At 43.3% G+C, this 22,759-nt stretch overlaps 1 protein-coding gene across 2 annotated transcripts; it reads left to right on the top strand.

Moving 5' to 3' along the window:
• Window positions 1–1,967: 1,967 nt before the first annotated feature.
• On the top strand, window positions 1,968–21,237 carry LOC127571371 (cysteinyl leukotriene receptor 1-like). Of its 2 annotated transcripts, XM_052017686.1 has the most exons (3): window positions 2,089–2,125; window positions 16,232–16,318; window positions 17,650–21,231. In XM_052017686.1, exon 3 carries the CDS (start codon window positions 17,659–17,661, stop codon window positions 18,832–18,834), a length of 1,176 nt encoding a protein of 391 aa, XP_051873646.1. In that variant the 5' UTR covers window positions 2,089–2,125; window positions 16,232–16,318; window positions 17,650–17,658; the 3' UTR covers window positions 18,835–21,231. The 2 variants fall into 2 exon arrangements, with proteins under 2 accessions (XP_051873645.1, XP_051873646.1); XM_052017685.1 differs by lacking the exon at window positions 16,232–16,318 and having other exon boundaries at window positions 1,968–2,125; window positions 17,650–21,237.
• Window positions 21,238–22,759: the final 1,522 nt, after the last annotated feature.

Raw genomic sequence — 22,759 nt, 5'->3', positions numbered from 1 at the left:
TAGTCACCCTATTCCAAGCTCTGTGGTGGGAAGAGAATACCAGGCAGACAGAAACAAAGATGCAAGTATGTGCTCAAAGCTCCTTGAAGAAATGCAACATCTCCACTGATTTCTGGGAACATCTGACCCATAAACGCTCCCAGTGAGTAAGGGAAGGCGTTGAAAACCTCGAGGCCATGCATTGGGAGCACAGTGAGGCCCTACGTAAGCAGTGGAGGGAGCCCACCGTCTCACAATCTACCTGCCCACTTGCTTTGTCAACCACCTCCTGCCCCACCTGTGGAGGAGTCTGCCGTCCCACAATGTTCACCTCAGTCACCTCAAAACCTACACAACTGGACTGGAAGCAAGTCATCATTGATCCCAAGGGACTGCCTGAGAAGAACTGTGTGAGCTTGGTTATGTCCTGCATGTTTCAATATGTGTTACAGCGTAGCTGTAAGTGTGATGGTTTGTTTATGCATTTGCATATTGGTGTCTGAACTTGTGAATGTGTCTATTTACTAGAGTGTGCATGTCATGTGTCTGCTGGTCTGCATGTGGAATTGTGTATGTCTGTGTATGTGTGTGTGTGTGTGTGTGCGTGCGTGCGTGTGTTTGTGTGTATGTGTCTGTCTGTGTCTACGGGAGTCTGTGCATTAATGTGAGCATGGTTGTAAGTGTGTCTTTGCGTTTGTGTGTGACTGTGTGTCTGTGTGCCTGTGTGTGTGTGTGTGTGTGTGTGTGTGTGTGTGTGTGACCATGATAAGTGTTTATACATTTGTGTATGTGTCAGTGTGATTGTGTGTATGTTGCGTATGTGTGGATGTGTTGGTGTACAGGTGTATGTGTATGAGAGAAAGCCCCTGTGCATATTTATATGATTGTTCTGTTAACTTATTTGTGTATTCATGTCTCTTGTTATGTGTGTATGTGCACGTTTGTTTGTATGTGATTTTGTATATGTGTGTGTGCCTGCATGTGTTTGAGTCTGTGTGTCCATTGGAGTCTATGCATTAATGTGAGCATGGTTATAAGTCTGCATGACTCTGTGTGTGTGTGTGTGTGTGTGTGTGTGTGTGTGTGTGTGTGTGTGTGTGTGTGTGTCTGTGTGTCTCAGTGAGTTCATGTAATCTATGCATTTACATAATCATGGTTGTAACTGTGGGTGTTAGTGTGTGTGTGTGAGTGTGTGTGTGTGTGTGTGTGTGTGTGTGTGTGCGTGCACGTCCATGCAAGTCTGTGCATCAATGAGAGCATATTTGTAAGTCTGCATGACTGTGTGCGTGTATGTGTGTGTGCCTGTGTGTGTGTGTAAGTGTGTGTGTGTGTGTCTGTAAGTTCATGTGATCAATGCATTGAAGTGATTATGGTTGTAACTGTAAGTGTGAGCGTGTGTTTGTATTTGTGTGTGTGTAAGTGTGTGTCCATGTGAGTATACATTACTATGAGCATGGTTGTAAGAGTGTGTGTGTGTGTCTGTGTGTGTGTGTGTGTTTATCTGTGTGTGTGTGTCTGTGTGTGTCTGTGTCTGTGTGTCTACATGTCTGTGTGAATATCTGTGTGTGTGTCTGTATTTGTATGTGTGTGTGTGTGTCTGTGTCTACATGTCTGTGTGCATATCTGTATGTGTGTCTGTGTTTGTGTGTGTGTCTGTGTGTGTGTGTGTCTGTGTCTGTGTGTGTCTGTGTCTGTGTGTCTACATGTCTGTGTGAATATCTGTGTGTGTGTCTGTATTTGTATGTGTGTGTGTGTGTGTCTGTGTCTACATGTCTGTGTGCATATCTGTATGTGTGTCTGTGTGTGTGTGTGTCTGTGTGTGTGTTATGTGTGTCTTTCAGTATCGTTGTTAGAGCATGGTTGTGAGAGTAATTCCATGTGTTGGAATGTGTTGTGCATCTTTCACAATTCACTGTTTCCCTTATTTCTCTGCACCATATGTGGGTATGGTATACCCTAGAAACGGTTGCTGTGTGTGAATGCTGTGTGGGTGGGGACTGCGCAGTCGACCACATTGCTATTACTCAGATAAATAGCAGCACAGAAGTGCTCAGAGGTGGAAGTGCAGCTGTAATTGGTTTCGAGCAGAACACACAACAGCCAGCAGCTGTCCAACAAATCTATTCACACGGAGGCCACCTGAAATGTGAGTTCCAGCTTTATAATCTGCTGAACGTAACTCGATACTAATTAGCCTGCTTGTTTGAACTTGGAAGGGTGCACTGTTGCTCGAGATTATTGATTCATTTGTTTTAATGATTGCTGGAAACTTGTGCTACTGGGGATCATTAAATTTTACAGCACTGAATGGAGCCCTTCAGCCCATCATACCAATGCCTTCTCTTCGAGTGTGCATTCATCCTACTCCTCTGCTCTTTCTCCACAACCCTGCAATCTCTTCCTTTTCAAGCATTTAATCCAATTCCATTTGAAAGTTACTTGTGAATCTGCTTCAACCACTCTTTCTCATCGCCATAACTAAGTGCATTAAAAAAATACCCTCCAATCTTAATCCGGCGCTAATTATCTGAAGCCCATGAACTCCGGTAACTGCCCCTAACAGCACTTCAAAGAGCTTTTTTGTGATAAAGCTCAGGCAAGGCTCATTTTTCTTTTTGAAATGTAATGTTGCTTATCTTTTTTGAATGTTTCAGAAACCTATATTTTGTCAGATTTTGTCCCACCAGAAAGTGACTTGAATTGTGATAACAGAAACGTACGCATCTATCTCATGATACAAGTGTTCAGATATTGTGGCCAGGTTGTTTTCAATGGATTAATTAATCCATTGAAGATGAACAAAAGAAATCCTTAAACAAGGAATGAGCCTTTGCTTTATATCAGTCTGATAACAGAAACGTACGCATCTATCTCATGATACAAGTGTTCAGATATTGTGGCCAAGTTGTTTTCAATGGATTAATTAATCCATTGAAGATGAACAAAAGAAATCCTTAAACAAGGAATGAGCCTTTGCTTTATATCAGTCCCAATCTGACGCAGGATCTGCCAATGTTAGATGAAATTGTTAAGATTACTTCAAATTTTATGCCAGGTAAAGTGGGCCAAAACCTACAACCTACAATAAATAAGTCCAGTCGCCAAATGACCTGGACTTCCTTGCCATTGGAACAAGAGCTCGCTCCAGCAAGTCCCTGTGTATAGCAGGTACACAACAGCTACAGCAAGTTTAAAAATCCACACTCATGCATCTTTCACTCTTAATATAGGAAAGTAAATCATCCTCAACCCTGAGATAGTGCTTAAGAAGAGAAGCAGCAGAAATTAAAAAAAGTAGGGGAGAGTAGAAGAGATTCAAGGTTAGATGACGCAAACGTTTGACTCTGGTTTGAAGGAATGTCTGAATGAAAGAGGTTTCACAATCTCAAGGTCCTGGTGAAAAATGTTTAAGAAACAGGAAGAGCAGCTCCAGGAGTGTTGCAATTGTATTGGGCTCTCCACATACATTAACAACGCTCTATATGAACTGTGCCACCCTGCTCTTGCCTCTGAGACTGAAAGTTTATGTAAAACTCATTCACAGGATGCGGGTGACACTGGCAAGGCTAGTATTTACGGCCCGTCATCTGAGTGACTTTGCCCAGCCATTTTAGTGAATGGTCAATGTAAGGTATGTGTACTCAATGAGTTCCTTACCTCTAACAACATTCATTCCAGAGTGTATAGACTGATCCACAAGGTGCTCAAGCAACGTGTGTCTACTTTATTCAAAGGTCTGACACAGACTGCCCATGTAAACAGTAATACACAAGTGATGTATGTGTAAATAACATTGTACATATTTGCATATACTACATTACTTCCTGTGTTTTTCTAATTCAGAAACATAAACGAACTTGACTTGTTCACAACTTAACTAGGTCACAGGTCTCCACACTTGTCCTTTTGCAATGCCTTGGCTATTTCTGCTGGCCTGATGCAGAAATTACCTTCTGCTGTCCATGGACCAGAAATTTTGTTTACTCTGTTTTTTTCTGGCCTCTTTTAAGGTGGTCTCAACAAGGTACCCATTGCAGTCTTTGGATGTTCTGAACTCAGTTGCGTATTGAGGCAGGAGGGTGGCCCATCTCTTCATCCTTGATGTCTCCATCATTTATTTGCCTTTTCCAAAGGAGGTTTATTCAGTGATTACAGCATCATATTCTTACAATACTATAGTGCTCCCGGATTCACACTATTTATAGTTTCAAATGATAACACAGTCATCTCTATCCAGAACGCGCTCAAGCCTCTGTGGCGCCCACTGGTCCTGGAAATCCCTCATTGTACCCATCGGGCAGAACCCTCAACCCATGAATGGCCAGCTTGGCCAGGCCCAAGGAAAAACCAACCAAGGGATACCCTGACTGACACACCCCCCCCACCTCCCCCCCCACACCAGGTGACCAAAGATCAGGAGCGAGGGGCTGAAGTGCAGCCAAAACTTGAGGAGCAGCCCCTTCAGATACTCAAATAGAGCCTGCAACATCTCATACTCCATATAGACATGATGCACCGACTCCTCCCGGCCAGAGAAATGACAGGTGGCTGGGAAGGATGACACCATCATGGAGACAGCAGACTTTCCTCAGCACTTTCAGTAACCCAAAGGGACCAACAGACCTTTATGGTTGGTCTTCCCAGCAAGAACTGGTGAAACCTTGTAACTCTGACAATGATCGCCACATCTCGTTCTTTATCTGAGTGTAATTTTTCTCTCTTTTAGTCATGAACGTGACATGTAATCAAGGCTATTGTCCATAATGTGGGTAATCACCACCCCGGCTCCAGAGCTGAAGGTATCTCAAGTAAGGTTTAGCAGCTTGTTGTCCCTGTGTTGGAGATAGTCAGTGCCTGGTTCTTTTTATTGCACAGGACGGGTGTGTTTGTTAATCTTTTCCCCACTGCCAAAGTTAATCTTTCTTGAATAATTAACAAAGTGGAGTCAATGCAGTGACATTGTTAGAAAGAAATTCGACGTGGTACTGGATCACCCCTGGAAATGACTGGAGCTCGGGAATGCTTGCAGTTTTTTTTGGCTCTGAGGAAGCCCTCAATTTTCTCTTCAGTTGCTTGGAGGTTTTCATTTATTCTCAGACCTTGATAAAATGGTCCCTTCCTCAAGATGACACATTTGCTTCTTTTAACCTTGGCATTATATTGATGAATTCTGCTGAACACTTCCTCTAGTATGCAAAGGTTTTCGTTCTCTGTTGCAATTAGAACATCCGTCTGATCACACAAACAACACTGGACTTCCTGCAAATCTTATCCGCAATTGCCCGGAATATACTTAGTGATTGTTTTACCCATACCACAGGTTAGTATACCAGCACAACCCTTTGTAGGTGGTAATTGTTAAGTTGTATTAGTTTTCCTCATCTACATATATCCAGGGATAGCAGGAGACCGATCTAACTTACCGAAGTCATCAGTTCTACCTTTCAGAACATAGAACACTACAACACAGTACAGGCCTTCAGCCCACAATGTTGTGCCGACATTTTATCCTGCTCTAAGATCTATCTAACCCTTCCCTCCCACATAGCCCTCCATTTTTCTATCATTCATATGTCTATCTAAGAGTCTCTTAGATGTCTGTAATGTATCTGCCCCCACAACCTCTGCAAGCAGTGCATTCCATGCACCCACCATTCTCTGTGTAAAAAAAACTTACCCCTGACATCCCCCTTTTACGTTCCTCCACTCACCTTAAAATTATGCCCCCTCGTGTTAGCCATTGTCGCCCTGGAAAAAGTCTCTGACTGTCCACTCGATCTATGCCTCTTATCATCTTGTACACCTCTATCAAGTCACCTCTCATGCTCCTTCTCTCCAAAGAGAAAAGCCCTAGCTCACTCAACCTATCCTCATAAGACATGCTCTCCAATCCAGGCAGCATCCTGGTAAATCTCCGTTGCACCATCTCTAAAGCTTCCACATCCTTCCTATAATGAGGCGACCGGAACTGAACACAATACTCCAAGTGTGGTCTAACCAGATTTCTAGAGAGCTGCAACATCACCTCACGGCTCTTGAACTCAATACCCCGACTAATGAAGGCCAACACTCCATACACTTTCTTAGCAACCCTATCAACCTGCGCGGCAACCTTGAGGAGTCTATGGACGTGGACCCCAAGATCCCTCTGATCCTCCACACTGCTAAGAGTCCTGCCATTAATCTTGTATTCTGCTTTCAAATTTGATCTTCCAAAGTGTATCACTTCACACTTTCCCAGGTTGTACTCCATCTGCCACTTCTCAGCCCAGCTCTGCATCCTATCATTGTCCTGTTGTAATCTACAGCAACCTTCTACACTATCCACAACACCACCAACCTTCATGTCTTCAATAAACTTACCAACCCATCCTTCCATATCCTCATCCAAGTCATTTATAAAAATCAGAGTCATTTTCTAGTTCTTCTCAGCCTTAGGTTACCTGTTTGGGTGTTGCTCAATCACTCCGTTACACTTTCACCAATAATCCATGTTGCTCCAATTTATTCAACTCTTCTTCTAGCTGAGCCTTCGAACCATGTGGTTCTTGTCTTGGTTTACCATAAAGCAGTTTTGCATTTGATTTAATACACATGTGTGCTTGTTGCTCTTTACTGCTTGGGCATGAATCCTTGAAGGTATATTTGTTTTGTTCAAGAAGCTTCTTGAGGAGCTTTTGAGGAGAGATTTGAGTCACCTGGGACTATATTCTCTGGAATTCAGAAGAATGAGAGGGGATCTGATAGAAACATGTAGAATTATGAAAGGGATAGATAAGATCGAGGCAGGAAAGTTGTTTCCACTGGTAGGTGAGACTAGACTAGGGGACATAGCCTCAAGATTCGGGGGGGGGGGGGTGGGAGAGTAGGTTTAGGACAGAGATGAGGAGGAACTGCTTTTCCCAGAAAGTAGTGAATCTGTGGAATTCTTTACCCAGCGAAGCAGTAGAGGCTACCTCATTAAATATATTTAAGACACAGTTAGATAGATTTTTGCCTAGTATGGGAATTAAGGGTTACGGGGAAAAGGCAGGTACGTGAAGCTGAGTCCACGACCAGATCAGCCATGATCTTCTTGATATGTGGAGCTGGCTGGACAGGCCAGATGGCCTCCTCCTGCTCCTGCTTCTTATGTTCTTATGTTCTTAAACATGCCCAAGACACTCATCCTCAATATCAGCCAACTTCTCCCTCACAGAATCTGTCTGTTCACAAAATTAACCACTATAATTGGCAGCCTTGATTTTCCTATATTGGAGGACCATGCAATACATTTCGTCCTAATGTTCTGTGTCTCAATAAACTATATTCTCAACTGCAATGTGCTAATAACACTGGAATAAACTTCTGGTTGTACATGTCTCTTGCCATAATGAAGCAGTCAGCATCTGTGTGAATATTCACATCAATGTCTTGATTGTTTGTCTGAATTTTAAATGGCTGTGCTTTTTATATTAACACTGGTCATAGGGAATGTGCTACTCAGATTGCTAATCTACATCAGTGTTGCGTAAACATCCACTCTTCAGTTTTCTACTGTAGTTGCTCTTCTCTCGGGACTGTCGTAACTTTGGCTTGTTGTACTCCAAGGACGAGTACTGATGCAGGGTCTCAAGCTGAAATGTCAACCATCGCTTTGTCCCACTAACCCACTGAGTTCCTTTATCCTTTGCTCCAGAATACAATATCATGTGCCTCCTTGTTATATTCTGCTTGGCTCTGCATACAGAAACTATGTGCCCTTGTCATTTACAATTGAATTACCTTGCTGATCTACACTGGCGCTGAGTGACTGTCATTGCCACTGTAGGTACATTTCCCACACTCACATAACCCAGCTTTGGTGTTGGAGCTCCCAGAGTTGGTCCCTACACTACAGGTACACTAACATGCAGTGCACACTAACTTTTCACGCCAGCTGAAATACATTCCCATCTCTGAAGCCCTGATACCATTCAAACATTAGATCCAGCGCACTAAGTAACTTGAACCGGATTTGCTCATCAGTTAGGCTGCAAACATAGCAGCACATGACCCAGGGCCACAGAGATGTTACAAGTCCACTACGGATATTTTAAAATGACAATCTAACCATCAGTTGTCTTTCATAGAACACAGAACACTACAACACGGTGCAGGCTTTTCAGCCCACAATGTTCTGCTGACATTTTATCCTGCTCTAAGATCTATCTAACCCTTCCCTCCTGCATAACCCTCCATTTCTCTATCATTCATGTGGCTATCTAAGAGTCTCTTAAATGTCCCGAATGTATCTGCCCCCACAACCTCTGCAGGCACCCACCACTCCCTGTGTAAAAAATTTACCCCGACATCCCCCTTATACTTTCCTCTAATCACCTTAATATTATGCCCCCTCATGTTAGGTATTTTTGCCCTGGGAAAAAGTCTCTGACTGTCCACTCGATCTATGCCTCGTATCATCTTGTACACCTCTATCAGGTCACCTCTCATCCTCCTTCTCTCCAAAGAGAAAAGCCCTAGCTCACTCAACCTATCCTCATAAGACATGCTATCCAATCCAGGCAGCATCCTGGTAAATCTCCTCTGCACCATCTCTAAAGCTTCCACATCCTTTCTATAATGAGGCGACCAGAACTGAACACAATACTCCAAGTGTGGTCTAACCAGAGTTCTACAGAGCTGCAACATTACCTCGCGGCTCTGACGTCTTGTTGTGGTAACTGCTCTTCAAGAGTAATTCATGGAATCATAGCACAGCAAATTAAACAATTCCATCCTGCTCTTTCCTTGCCTGAAAAGTTCTTTCTCTTTGAGTGTTGATCCAATTGTATCTTGAAACCTGAGCTAGGCCCTGTTTATCTATATTGACAGGCAGTGAGCTCTACACTATCAACTGCATACAGAAACTTTTCCTTATGGACCTTCTGTGCCTTTTGATCATCTCTTTGAACCCTGTGTCCCTATTCCTTGAATGATCAGCTAATGGGAAGAGCTTCCCTCCACTTCTCGTCTCTCAACCCATCATGACCTTGTCAACCTCTGTCACCTCTCCTCTCAATCTCTTTGGTTGCGGAAAGAAAAACTCCAGCAGCTCCTTTCACACCTTGTCCCGCATCTTCTCAAAGACCTTCACCTTCTTGCGTGGTACATGGAGCTCACTGTCTCTATGGTAACCGGAATTGGAAGTAGACCCCATCTTTTGGCTTAACTAGTGTTTTATAAATATCCAACATAAATGCTGCCTGGATTGGAGAGCATGTCTTATGAGGATAGGTTGAGCATGTTAGGGCTTTTCTCTTTGGAGAGAAGGAGGATGAGAGATGACTTGATAGAGGTGTACAAGATGATAAGAGGCATAGATCGAGTGGACAGTCAGAGACTTTTTCCCAGTGTAAAAATGGCTAACACAATGGGGCATAATTTTAAGGTGATTGGAGGAAGGTATAAGGGGGATGTCAGAGGCAAGCTTTTTACACAGAGAGTGGTGGGTGCATGGAACACACTGCCGGCAGAGGTTGTGGGGGCAGATACATTAGGGACCTTTAAGAGACTCTTAAATAGACACATGAATGATAGAAAAGTGGAGGGCTATGTGGGAGGGAAGGGTTAGATCGATCTTAGAGCAGGATAAAATGTCAGCACAGCATCATGGGCCAAAGTTCTATGGCTCCCTTCCCCCACCTTGATGACCTGCCCATCTCCTCTCCTCCCCTCCCCCATCCTTTATTCCACGGTCCACTGCCCTCTCCTACCGGATTCCTTCTTCTTCAGCCCTTTGCCTCTTCTACCGATCACCTATCAGCTTATTACATCTTCTCCCCCTCCCCCACCCACCTACCTTCCCCCTCTCACCTGGACTCACCTATCACCTGAACTCACCTATCACCTGCCTGTGTGTGCTCCTCCCCCTCCCCTCCCCCTCCCCCTTATTATTCTGGCTTCTGCCCTCTTCCTTTCCAGTCCTAATGAAGGATCTCGGCCTGAAACGTCAACTGTTCATTTCCCTCCATGGATGCTGCCCGACCTGCTACAGTAAATTAATGGCTTGCTCCAAACTCATTTTGCCAAGGGAAAACTTCACCATGTCTTGGTATAAACCCACCACAAGTACAGCATCTGGGTAGGTCAGAGACCCAGACTGTTTTGCCCTTTGGTTGGTGGTTTCTCTGCTTATCTCTGTACTTTCTTACCCCTCAAGCCTGGGTCCTAATCTATGTGTTCTCTTTTCTCTGCAGTAATGACAATTCCTCAAAATTTGCAGGTTCTCCTTGCGACTGTGTGGGTTTACACCAGGTGCTCTGGTTTCTAAGTTAATTGGTTACTGTAAATTACCAGTAGCGTAGGTAGATGGAACAAAAGTTGGGGGGAGTTAATGGGGATGTGGGAAAGAATAGGTTACAGGAAAAACAAACGTGGGGCTAAATCTGAGGCACAAAAGATTCTGCAGATGTTGGAATCTATAGCAACACACACAAAATGCTGGAGGAACTCAACGGGTCAGGCAGCATCTATGGAGGGAAATAAACAGTCGCCGTTTCGGGTCGAGACCATTCATGAGTTCTGATGAAGGGTCTCGATCCAAAGCATCAACTGTTTATTTCCCTCCATAGATGCTGCCTGACCTGCTGAGTTCCTCTAGCATTTTGTGTGTGTTGCTGTGGGAATAAATCTGCTCTGAGAATGAGAATATGCTCAATGGACTAAATGGTCTCCTATGACGTAAAAAGATATAGAAAAATGGAAATCAACTGTGTGCAGTCCTGGTCTCCCCACTGCAGGAAGGATGTGGAGGTTTTGGAAAAGGTAGAGAAGAGGTTTACCAGGATGCTGCCTGGATTAGAGGTTATAAGATACAAGGAGAGTTTTGGCAAACTTGGGTTGTTTTCTCTGGAGCGTCGGACGCTGAGGGGAGACTTGATAGAAGTGAATAAAACTATGAGAGGTATCAATAGGGTAGACAATCAGAATCTTTTTCCCAGGGTAGAAATGTCAAATTCTAGAGGGCATACATTTAAGATGAGAGGGGAAAGTTTAAAGGAGATGTGTGGGGCAGGTTTTCTACCCAGAGAGTGGTGGGTACCTGGAACGGCCTGCCAGAAGTGGTGATGGAATCAGATACAATAGCAATGTTTAAGAGGCTGTTAGATAGACATATGAATATGCAGGGAATGGAGAGGTGTGTATCATGTACAGGCAGATGGGATTTAGTTTACTTTGGCTTCATGTTTGACACAGACATCGTGGGCTGAAGGGCCTGTTCCTGTGCTGCACTGTTCTATATTCTATGAGACTCAGTCACAACAGGGAGGATAGTGTAAGTTTTCTTCCCAAGACAGAGAAGGTGGATTCTTGACCTCACAATCTGCCTCGTCATGGCCTTGCATCTTGTTGTCTACCTGCACTGCACTTTCTCTGTAATTGTAAAACAATATTCTGCATTCTGTTATTCTTTTCACTCAATGTACAGATGTGATGAAATAGATGGCTTGCAAAACAAAGTTTTTCGCTGTACCTCGGTACATGTGACAATAATAAACTAGTTTAATTTACCAGTTTAAGCTATTCCTGGAAACCATGTCACTTGCAGAATTCAGTAAAACAGAACCCTGCATGTAACTGGGCCTTACAGGGGCTAAATTTTCTACTTCCATCGGGCAGGAGGTACAGAATCCTGAAGTTCCACAACACCAAGTTCAAGAACAGCTACTTCCCTTCAACCATTCGGTTCTTGAAACAGTCAAAACAACCCTAATCACTACAGTTTAGCAACGCAAGGGTGACTTTGATCACTTTGCATTAAAATAGACTTTTTTTTGTTCTAATTGTGTTCTTTTTTGTAAAAAATTGTATATAATTTATGTTTAATTTATGTTTCTCTTGTGAATGCTGTTTATATGGTGCTATGTGACAGTGATGCTGCTGCAAGTAAGTTTTTCATTGCACCTGTATATACATGTACTTGTGCGTATAACAGTGAACTCGACTTTGACTTGGAGGAGTTACATGGAGGAGTGGGGCTTGGAGGGATATTTGGGGTTTTGGGCTCCTTATTTAAGAAAGGATGTGCTGATGTTGGAGAGGGTTCAGAGGAGATTCACTAGAATGATTTCCAGGAATGAGAGGGTTAACATATGAGGGACGTTTGACGGCTTTTGGGCTGTACTCCTTGGAGTTCAGAAGAATGAGGGGGGGACCTCATAGAAACATTTCGAATGTTAAAAGGCCTGGACAGAGTAGAAGTGGCAAAGTTGTTTCCCATGGTAGGGGAGTCTAGTACAAGAGGGCACGACTTCAGGATGGAAGGGCACCCATTCAGAACAGAGATGCGGAGAAATTTCTTTAGCCAGAGAGTGGTGAAGCTGTGGAATGTATTGCCAAGGGCGGCTGTGGAGACAAAGTCATTGGGTGTATTTAAGGCAGAGATTGATAGGTATCTGAGTAGCCAGGGCATCAAAGGTTATGGTGAGAAGGTGGGGGAATGGGGCTAAATGGGAGAATGATTCAGCTCATGATAGAATGGCAGAGCAGACTTGATGGACCAAATGGCCGACTTCTGCTCCTTTGTCTTATGGTCTTATGGTTTTATGGATATAGGCTGAACGCAGGAAATTGGGACTAGTTGGGTGGGCACCGTGGTGGGCATGGACTGGTTGGGCCAAAGGGACTGTATCCGTGCTGTCTTGCTCTCTAACTACGACTTTGTGACTTTGACTTGATTTTGAACAAGACCTTTGAAACGTCCTTGTCAGCATTTATACTGTTTTCACCAGACAGAAGGTTAAGGGTTCATGTCTAATCTTAAGAGATGTATCCAAACTCCAGCCTTTCAAATTCAGCATGGTCCTTAAGGAGTGCTACATTACCAGAGACGGCACATTTAAGTGAATCCATCTGTAATCTGTTATCTTTTAAAATATTGTTTTACTATAAAAAACAAGAATTTTCCCCAGTGATTGGAGGATAGTCACCCCTCAACCAGAAGGCATTGGGCAAGGTGCATCACAAGAGGTTAACTCACAAGGACGTAACATCATTGCATGTATAAAGGATTGGCTAACAGGTAGGAAACAACAAGCAGGGAAAATGGGTCATTTTGAGGTTGGCAGCATGAGACCATAGGAACACAATCGAGATTAGTACTGGGACTGCAACTATTTACAATATATATTTATGATCTCGAGGAAGGAAATGAGTGTACGGAAGACAAATTTGTTTACAACAGAAAAATAGGCAGGAAAACAAGTTGCGAGGAAGATACAGAAAGTTCACAGAGAGTTATTGACAGGGTGAGCGAGTGCGCAAAAATGTTGATAAATGGAATATAATGTGGGAAAATGTGAAATCCTTCATTTTAGAAAGAAGAACAGAAGGACAGTATTATTTAAATGGAGAACTCTAGTTAGGCTGCATCTGGAGTATTGCTTTCAATTCTGGTCGCCCTATTACTGGGTGGATGTTGAGGCTTTGGAGAGGGTGCAGAAGAGGTTTAAGAGGATGTTGCCTGGATTAGAGGGCATGAGTTATAAGGAGAGGTTGGACATATTGTGTTGTTTTCTCTGGAGTGGCGGAGGCTGAGGGGAGACCTGATAGAGCTTTTTAAGATTATGAGAGGCTTAGATAGAGTAGACAGCTGGTATCTTTTTCCCAGGGTCGAAATATCTAATACCAGAGAGCAGGCATTTAATATAAAAGAGTGGGTAAGTTCAAAGGAGATGTGCGGGGCAAGTTTTTTACACAGAGAGTTGTGGGTGCCTGGAATGTGCTGCCGGGGTGGTGCTGGAGGCAGGTACGGTAGAGGCGTTTAAGAGGCTCTTAGATAGGCACTTGAATGTTCAGAGAATGGAGGGATATGGACTTGTATAGACAGAAGGGATTAGTTTAGTTGGGCATTTGATTACTAATTAATTAGTTCAGCACAACATTGTGGGCTGAAGGGCCCGTTCCTGTGCTGTACTGTTTTACGTTCTAAAAATTTGTGGATAGCTGCACGATAAATAATTTCAGGGTCCTTGAGCATAAAACATGGAAAGCTCGCACACAAGTGCAATGGGGAAGGCTAACAGAATGTTGGTCCTTATTTCAAGAGAGTTATAGTATGAGTATAGGATGCAGAGCTGGGCTGACAAGTGGCAGATGGAGTTCAATCCGGAGAAGTGTGAGGTGGTACACTTTGGAAAGACAAACTCCAGGGCAGAGTACAAGGTAAATGGCAAGGTACTTGGCAGTGTAGAGGAGCAGAGGGATCTGGGGGTTCAGATTCACAGTTCACTGAAAGTTGCCTCACAGGTGGATAGAGCAGTTAAGAAGGCCTATGGGATGTTAACTTTCATAAATCGTGGGATTGAGTTTAAGAGCCGCGAAGTGATGATGCAGCTTTAGAAAACTCTAGTTAGACCACACTTAGAGTATTGTGTTCAGTTTTGGTCGCTGCATTATAGGAAGGATGTGGAGGCATTGGAGAGGGTGCAGAGGAGATTTACCAGGATGCTGCCTGGATTAGAGAGTATTGAATATGAGGAGAGGCTTAAGGTGCTAGGGCTTTATTCACTGGAAAGGAGGAGGATGAGAGGAGACATGATAGAGGTATATAAAATATTGAGAGGAATAGATAGAGTAGACAGCCAGCGCCTCCTTTTTAGGGCACCAATGCTCAAGACGAGAGGGCATGGCTTTAGGGTTATGGGTGAGAGGTTCAGGGGAGATGTCGGGGGGAGGTTTTTCACCCAGAGAGTGGTTGGTGCATGGAATGCACTGCCTGGGGTGGTGGTGGAGGCAGATACATTGGACAGGTTCAAGAGTTTGTTGGATAGGCACATGGAGGAATGTGAGATAGAGGGATATGCGGGAGGAAAGGGTTAGATAGTGTGAGGGTGGTTTGATGGACAGCACAACATGGTGGGCTGAAGGGCCTGTTTTGTGCTGTATGGTTCTATGGTTCTATGGTTCTATGGTAAAATATAGATGTCTTACTGCAGCTCTGCTAGTGAGACCATATCCAGAGCAATGTAATAATTTCCTAATTAAAGACTGATATTTCCTCATTGGACATTGTTCAGAGAAGGTTCACCTGGATGATGAGGTATGGGCATCTTTATCGGTATGGATAAGATGGGCCGAAGGGCCTATTTCTGTGCTGTATTACTTTGACTCTATGGTCCCATTTATGGTGGGGTTACCCTCTTGAGGAGAAATTAAGCAGATTGGGACACTACTCATTGGAGTTTAGAGAAACAATCTTATTGAAACATATAAAATTCTTAAGGGACTAGACAACGGAGGGTCTAGAACCAGAGGTGGTCTCCATATAACGGGGCATCCTCTTAAGGATTTCTTCTCTCAGGAGACTGTGAGTCTTCAGAACACAGAGAGCTGTGGGGATATTGTCATTGTGTATGCTTTGGGCTGAGATGGATGGATTTCAGTAGGAGGATGAAGGGTATGGGGAAAGGCTAGGAAAGAGGACGAGGCATGTTTCAGTTGAATGGTGGAGCAGGCTTGAGGGGTTGAATGGCCATCTCCTTGAAGGTTCATGTGGCTCTTTTATACATAATTAATGTCACTGAACAGACAATCTGATTTTTATGTTTTCGCTGTGTGGGTGCTCACTGTGTAAAGATTGACTGCTGCGCATGATGTTTGAATGTGATGTTTGCTCATAATTGGTGGCAGATTGTTTTGGGATGTCTGGTCTATGATAGTAAGAGGTGCCATAGAAATGCAAACCTTTCTTTAACATCAGCGTGAGAATGAGAAAATAACCGGAAAGAGTCTTGAATGTGTAAAAGCGTGAGGACAAGGGCTTAAACAAAAGTCAGAGGGTGATTTGGTTATTTTTTGCATAGGAACGTGAATGTGTGGAAGGGTGAGGGGAGCAAGGCAGTAGAGAAAGATTTAAAGGCACGAAATATTTGACAGTGTAACCGAAAATATCATGGGGGAGGAAAATTTGCAGACACTATGTCAATGACATAAGTCTGTAAAGCTTTGTTCCTATGCAAATGGAGTAAAGTGGTTTCCTTTTATAAGGGAGTGGGGAGTCAAGAGGTCAGAGTGGTGTAAAGATTAAGTTATTGGTTCAGTGCTTGGAAGCCTGGCCAGTCCCCCAGTGACATTGTCATAAATGTCCTTTGGTGAGGGGGATGTTAGAGACAGGCTATATGTGTAAGCTTTATCAATCACATTGACGCTCTATGGAGGAGTTAGACTTTATGATGAACTTTTCTGAAACATTCTAACAGGGATATAATAGGCACAATTTTTTTGTTTTCAGCTATTTTTTCCCAACCTATGAATTATTTTTGGGGTCCAATAATGTCAAGAAACAAATTATAGAGAGAGTTGCAAGAGCAGTAATGAGGTAAGGACCAGGTAATCTGTTTTAATGGTAGATAATGGTGGTGTCTCATGGTGTTCCACAGGGATCCATACTAAAGCCTCTGCTGTTTGCAATATACATAAGTGACTAAAATGAAAACATGGATGGGTGGATTATTAAGCTCGCAGACAATACAACGAATGGTGGCATTGTGCACAGTGTAGAAGATTGCCAAAGGAAACAGCAGGATAGAGATCAGTTGCAGATATGGGCAGATAAATGGCAGATGGAGCTTAATCCAGCCAAATGTGAGGTACTGCTCTTTAGGACAATGAATGTAAAGGGACAGTACACAGTTAACAGCAGGACCCCTAACAGGGTTGATGTACAGAGGGATCTTAGGGTCAAAGTCCATAGCTCCCTGAAAGTAGCCGCACAGGTTGATAGGGGAGGAAAGAAGGCATATGGCATGTTTGCCTTCATTAGTTGAGGCACTGAGTTCAAGAGTCAAGAAGTTATGTTGCTGCTTTATAAAACTCTGGTTAGACCACATCTGGAGTATTGCATCCAATTCTGGTCGCCCCATTATAGGAAGGATGTGGAAACATTGGAGAGGGTGCAGAAGAGGTTTACCAGATGCTGCCTGGATTAGAGGGCATGAACTGTAAGGAGATGTTGGACAAACTTGGGTTGTTTTCTCTGGAGCGGCGGAGACTGAGGGAGACCTGAGAGAAATTTATAAGATTATGAGAGGCATAGATAGAATAGACAGCCGGTATCTTTTTTCCCGGGGTCGAAATGTCTAATATCAGAGAGCAGGCATTTAAGATGAGAGGGAGTAAGTTCAAAGGAGATGTGTGGGGCAAGTTTTTTACACAGAGAGTGGTGGGTGTCTGGAATGCACTGCCAGGGATGGTGGTGGAGGCAAATATGATAGAGGCATCTAAGAGGCTCTTAGATAGGCACATGGATGTGCAGAGAATGAAGGGATATGGACTTGTGTAGGCAGAAGGTACTAGTTTAGTTAGGCTTCTAATTACTAGTCTAATTGGTTCGCCACAACATTGTGGGCTGAAGGGCCTGTTCCTGTGTTGTACTCTTCTATGTTCTATGCTTTATAACTGTTGGCCAGGAGGAACCTCCTGCCCTCTTTTAATGTAGCACTACAGAAACATTTATACCCAGCTACTGGGGCAGATGAGGTCGCTGTCTAATACGTCCTCCCAAAGAAGGGGCTGCAGACTGGAATGTCAGCCAAGTTTGGCATCTCCTGTCTCTGAGGTGGAGTTTGAATGCATGAATCCGTCACCAAACCACCACTGGTTGGTTCAGGGGCACACAACTAACACAACATCTATTGCTATTTTCAACAGATACAGAAGATGCTGACCACCACAACACATTTCGCAAGCTCTGCCAACACATCGCATGTGAACACATCACAGGGACCTCACTGCCCACCCAACAACGAGGATAAATATACGATCTACTCTGCAGTGTACAGCCTTGTGTTTGTCATTGGTCTGATCTCAAACATCGGGGCTCTCTTTGTATTCTGCCGCATTGCCAAGAGGAAGAATGCCAGCACTGTCTATCTCATGAACCTTGCCATTGCTGACCTCCTCTTTGGTCTCAGTTTACCTTTGCGTGTCGTCTATTACCTGAAAGGAGGTGATTGGCCATTTGGAGATTTACTGTGTCGAATCTCTGGGTACTTTTTCTATGTCAGTATGTACTGCAGCATTTTCTTTCTGACCTGCCTCAGTGTTTCCCGGTACCTGTCTCTGGTACACCACATTAAGCACCAAAGGACATTTACGTTCCGCCGTTGTGTAATAGCATGCATCAGTGTTTGGTTGTTCGTCTTAGTCACTACAGCTCCCTTCCTCTTAAACGGAAGTCAGCCATCCGATGGCAAGATCAAGTGTTTCGAGCCCGTGAACGTGATCTCTTGGACTCGCATTATGCAGATGAACTATTTTGCTCTCGTTGTTGGATTCCTCCTCCCATTCTCAGTCATTCTCACGTGTTACCTACTGATGATAAGGCATTTGGTGAGATTCGATTGTAAGTCAAAACGAGTCAAGAGGGATGTGGCAATGACCATATTGGTCTTGTTGGTGTTCTTCATCTGCTTCCTTCCCTATCACGTGCAGAGGACAGTGCATTTGCATTTCCGTGTCCATCACCGTGACAACTGCAATCTGGAAAACACCCTCCGCAAGTCCGTCGTGGCTACCTTGTGCCTGGCAGTTGCTAACAGCTGTTTCGATCCCCTGCTTTATATTTTTGTGGGGCAAGGATTTAGAACATTTATTAGAACATGGCTGAAGAAGAAAGAGGTCGATCCCATATACACCTCTTCCAGTAGCATGGTTACCATCAGCTTGGCGTTCATACAGCGCAGCAGGGAGTTGGAAATGTCAAGCTTGGCACCACCACGCTCTTGCCAGACTTTGATCCGTGCAGAAGCCAAGGGAGAGAAGGATGAGGCCAGCAAAACAGAGAACTTAATTAATGTTGAGCAAAACACTGACATTGCAACATCCATCAGTTAGAATAGTTGACCAGCGAGATTACCACTGGCTTAACTGACAAAGACTTGGTTTCCCAGCCATATCAACAGACCAATTTGTAAAGTAGAAACTTTGAGAATATTTCGCTCAGAAGGATATGGATGCATCATCACTGACTTATTTTCTTACCTGTCACCTGGCAGTGAAGCGTACATGCGCAAGACTTTAAACAAAGGAGACAAGGTGCCCTTAAAAACTTTTTTTTTAAATGTGACCATGGAAATAATTTCCTCATACCTCACATTCCAGCACTTTGTAGATATGTGTTGACTTTTGAAAGATGTTCCAGGGGTAAAATCTCCAGGAGATTCTGCTGTAAAATATTCAATGCCAGGTTCAATCTTAAGAAGACCTTGGTTTGGAGCTGGGAAAGGTCACCCCAAACTCTCATGTGACCCCATGACTCTGACCCGGAATTGAGAGTTCTACCATTGCTCTAAGGACTAAGAGGAGGCTCACAGCTCAAAATCACTCAGATCAACTTGATTGAAGGACAGAATAAAAGTTGAATCAAAATATTGAATATGTAAAATCAGGAGAATAATATAAGAACATTAGTGTAGCAATGTCTGCATAATTTCTGCTTAAAAGTTAATTGTTACATCTGTTACTCTGGCAACACCTTTAGAGGTCAACTTATGAAAGTGTATCAGACTGAAGTCAGCTTTTACTGGGTTAACATTTCCTTAAATGCAAAAGTTGGCTGTGCCCTTGCTTTTCGTGTGCACATTGGCTGGTGGGCAACACATTCTCTGCCAAGGATAATCAATCAAAATAAAGAGGTCAGAAGGAAGAATGAGTCAATGGCCTCAAAGGATCAAGAACAGAACTAAAAGCTTTGAAGATGGATGCTCAAACCAAGTTTCCAGGACACGTACAACAATGAATGACATCTCATGATAAACTGGCTCTAATCTGCACTTCAATGGCTCTTTTTTAAGAGTAACTGTAAGCTAAATTCTTCACTGTTTTCTTCCTACCACCTCCATCAGGAAGTAACTAACTCCATATCAATCTGTAACTTTGGATTATTCTCATAGCTTTGTCATAACTTGCCTTTAACGTCAAAGGATTTCTTCAGGTTTGTCATCATCAGACAAAGGCATGGAAGTGTTTAGGTAACAACAGTGGGCAGAAAGGAATGGAAGGGTAGGATAGTGTTGGAATAAATAAGTAGGAGATGAAGTACCGTCACCAGCAGGATCCATTTGGATCAAATAGCTAAGCTCTTGACCATGAGATCCATGTACGGCAGCACAGTGGCACAGAGCTGCTTACATCACAGCTTCAATGACCAGGGTTCAACCCTGACCTGTGGAGTTTGCACATTCTCCCTGTAACCATACAGGTTTCGTCTGGGTGTTCCAGTTTCCTCCCGCATCCCAAAGAGTGTAGGTTTGTGGATTAATTGGTCATTGTAAATTGCTCATTGTATGTAGGTGAATGGTAGAACATGAGAGTTGAAGGGAATGTGGGGACCATAGGTTATAAGGAAAAATAGTGGAGGCATTGGATTGCTCCATGAGCAAATATAGTGGAGTAAATATAGGTAAATTTATGAGTAATAGTGGAGGTAATTGGGAGGTAATTGTGGAGCTGTTCCTTGACTCAGCATAAACAATGGGAGAAAATGGCTTCCTTTGTTGTTGAGAGTATGAAAGGGAAGCAGCATGGAAACAGGCCCTGCAGCCCATCGAGCCTACACCATCCACTTACACCAATTTTACGTTAATCCCATGTTTTATTCTCCCCACCTTCTCATCAACTCCCCCCCCCCCAGATTCTACCACTCACCTACACACTCGGGGCAACCTACAGTGACCAATTAACCTACCGACCTGCACATCTGTGGGACGTGGGAGGAAACTGGAGCACCTGGAGGAAACCCACGTGGTCACAGGGAGAATATGCAAACTCCACACAGACAGCATCAGAGGGTAGGATTGGACTGGGGTTGATGGACTATGAGGCAGTGGCTCTACTAGCAATATGTTCATATTTGTAATAGTTCTACTTATAATATATTGGAAAGTAAAAGAAATGAACTTATCTCCAGATGGAATGCAAATCATGGATGAAACATACCGAGGAACTATATGGAAAGCAAATAGAGATCAGCCCCCAAAATAACCTTAACCGGACTGGACCTGTCACTGGAGGAACACATCAGCCTGAAGTAAACTGACTAACCTCCATGGTAGCTCATGTATCGGTGAAGGATGCTTCACATCCAATTGCTGCCTTCTATCTGAAGTGCTTCCAGTGTTTGAAAAATGTATTGTTATGTATATCAGATTATTGTTGCATAATCTTAATATATTGATAATTTAAAAGGCTTCATGTATTTTTCTAATTATGATATTAAACTGTGACTTTTTGATTTTCTTTCTCTTTTGCCTTACTTGAGAAATACATATTTTATAATAATAATCAGAATCAGATTTATTATCACTGACTTAGAGGACATGAAATTTGTTGTTTTGTGGCAGCAGTACGGTGCAAAGACATAAAATTACCATAAATTACAAAAATAAATAAGTAGTGCAAAAAAACGGAATCACGAGGTAGTGTCCATGGGTTCATGGACTGTTCAAAAATCTGATAGCGGAGGGGAAGAAGCTGTTCCTGAATCATTGAGTGTGGGTCTTCAGGCTCCTGTACCTTCCCCCTGATGGTAGTAACGAGAAGAGGGCATGTCAGGGATGGTGAGGGACCTTAGTGAAGACAAGTAACTTCCCATTTCTCACATTTCTTTATTACATAAGGGAGGCCATTCAGCCCATCGTATCTATGCCAGCTTTCACAGCCTTCTCATCAATCCTATTTCGTCATTAATTTCCACATAGTGTTTTAAAAGACACTTGGATCAGAAAGGTTTAGAGAGATATGGGCCAGACACAGGCAAGTGGGACTAGCTTAGGTGGGCACCTTGGACAGCATGGACGAGTTGGGCCGAAGGGACTGTTTCTGCGCTGTATTACTCTATGACTCCATAACCTCTATTCTCTCTCGTACATCTATCAAACCCCATTCACCCAGACCAAACTCCTGCCAGTCACTAGAGGCAATTTACAGTCAAGATTCAACTATTCTACATACTTTGGGATGTGGGAGGAAACTGGAACACCTAGAGGAAAGTCTTATGGTTACAAGGGGAACAGCAGCAGAAGTCGGGATTGAGCTTAATTCTATGGAGCTGTGTAAGAGCAGCACTCACTGTCCTATATCAGTCACAGTGCAGTTGCTGATACTGTTGTTTCTGAATCACAAAACCTACAGAGACTTGAGCATATGATCTATGACCACATCGCAATGCCATACTGAAGGAGTGCTGCAATGTTAGTGATCCCTTAACTCAGATAAGACAACATACTGGAACTTAACAGCAACCTGCGGGAGCTCGTTGTGCACATGCTTTCAAAGTATATTCTTAGTGGCAGTCTTCTGCTGGGAGGCTGAGTCCCAGCTGTTGAGCAAGGTCTGGCAACCTGTCAGATGTTCCTGATCAAACTTAGCAGGCACCACTTCCAAGGATGCTTCGAGCGCCAATTAAGCTCCATTCCCCATTTTACCAGCTGTCAAGGTTGTCCGAGATTATAAATGTTTCTGAATGTTTATGTCATTCAGAAATGTTCAGAGAAATTTCAAAGCTATCAAAAAATAAGAGATTTTATTCATTCTTAAATCTTTATAAAATTACAATTTTTAGAATCAATAGAAAATGATTTAAAAAATACAGATAGTACTGCCATAATGTGATAGCTATGTTCCTAAGAATCTTGGGTTATAGAAAGTCGCGTCACAGCAGAACAAGCTGTTGATACCTTCAAAGCACAGACTTTCTGATCATGACTGCACTATAACCAATGCAGCCTGTGCAGTGCAAATAACATTACCTAATCCATCA

The sequence above is a fragment of the Pristis pectinata genome, chromosome 6 (assembly GCF_009764475.1).
Source record: "Pristis pectinata isolate sPriPec2 chromosome 6, sPriPec2.1.pri, whole genome shotgun sequence".
NCBI lineage: Eukaryota > Metazoa > Chordata > Chondrichthyes > Rhinopristiformes > Pristidae > Pristis > Pristis pectinata.
Note: the sequence above shows the minus strand (reverse complement) of the source record. Positions and strands in the feature narration are given on the sequence as shown.

What these genes read in the sequence shown, in the direction of transcription:
- LOC127571371 (XM_052017685.1), top strand. Translation starts at nt 17,659, where the DNA reads ATGCTGACCACCACAACACATTTCGCAAGCTCTGCCAACACATCGCAT.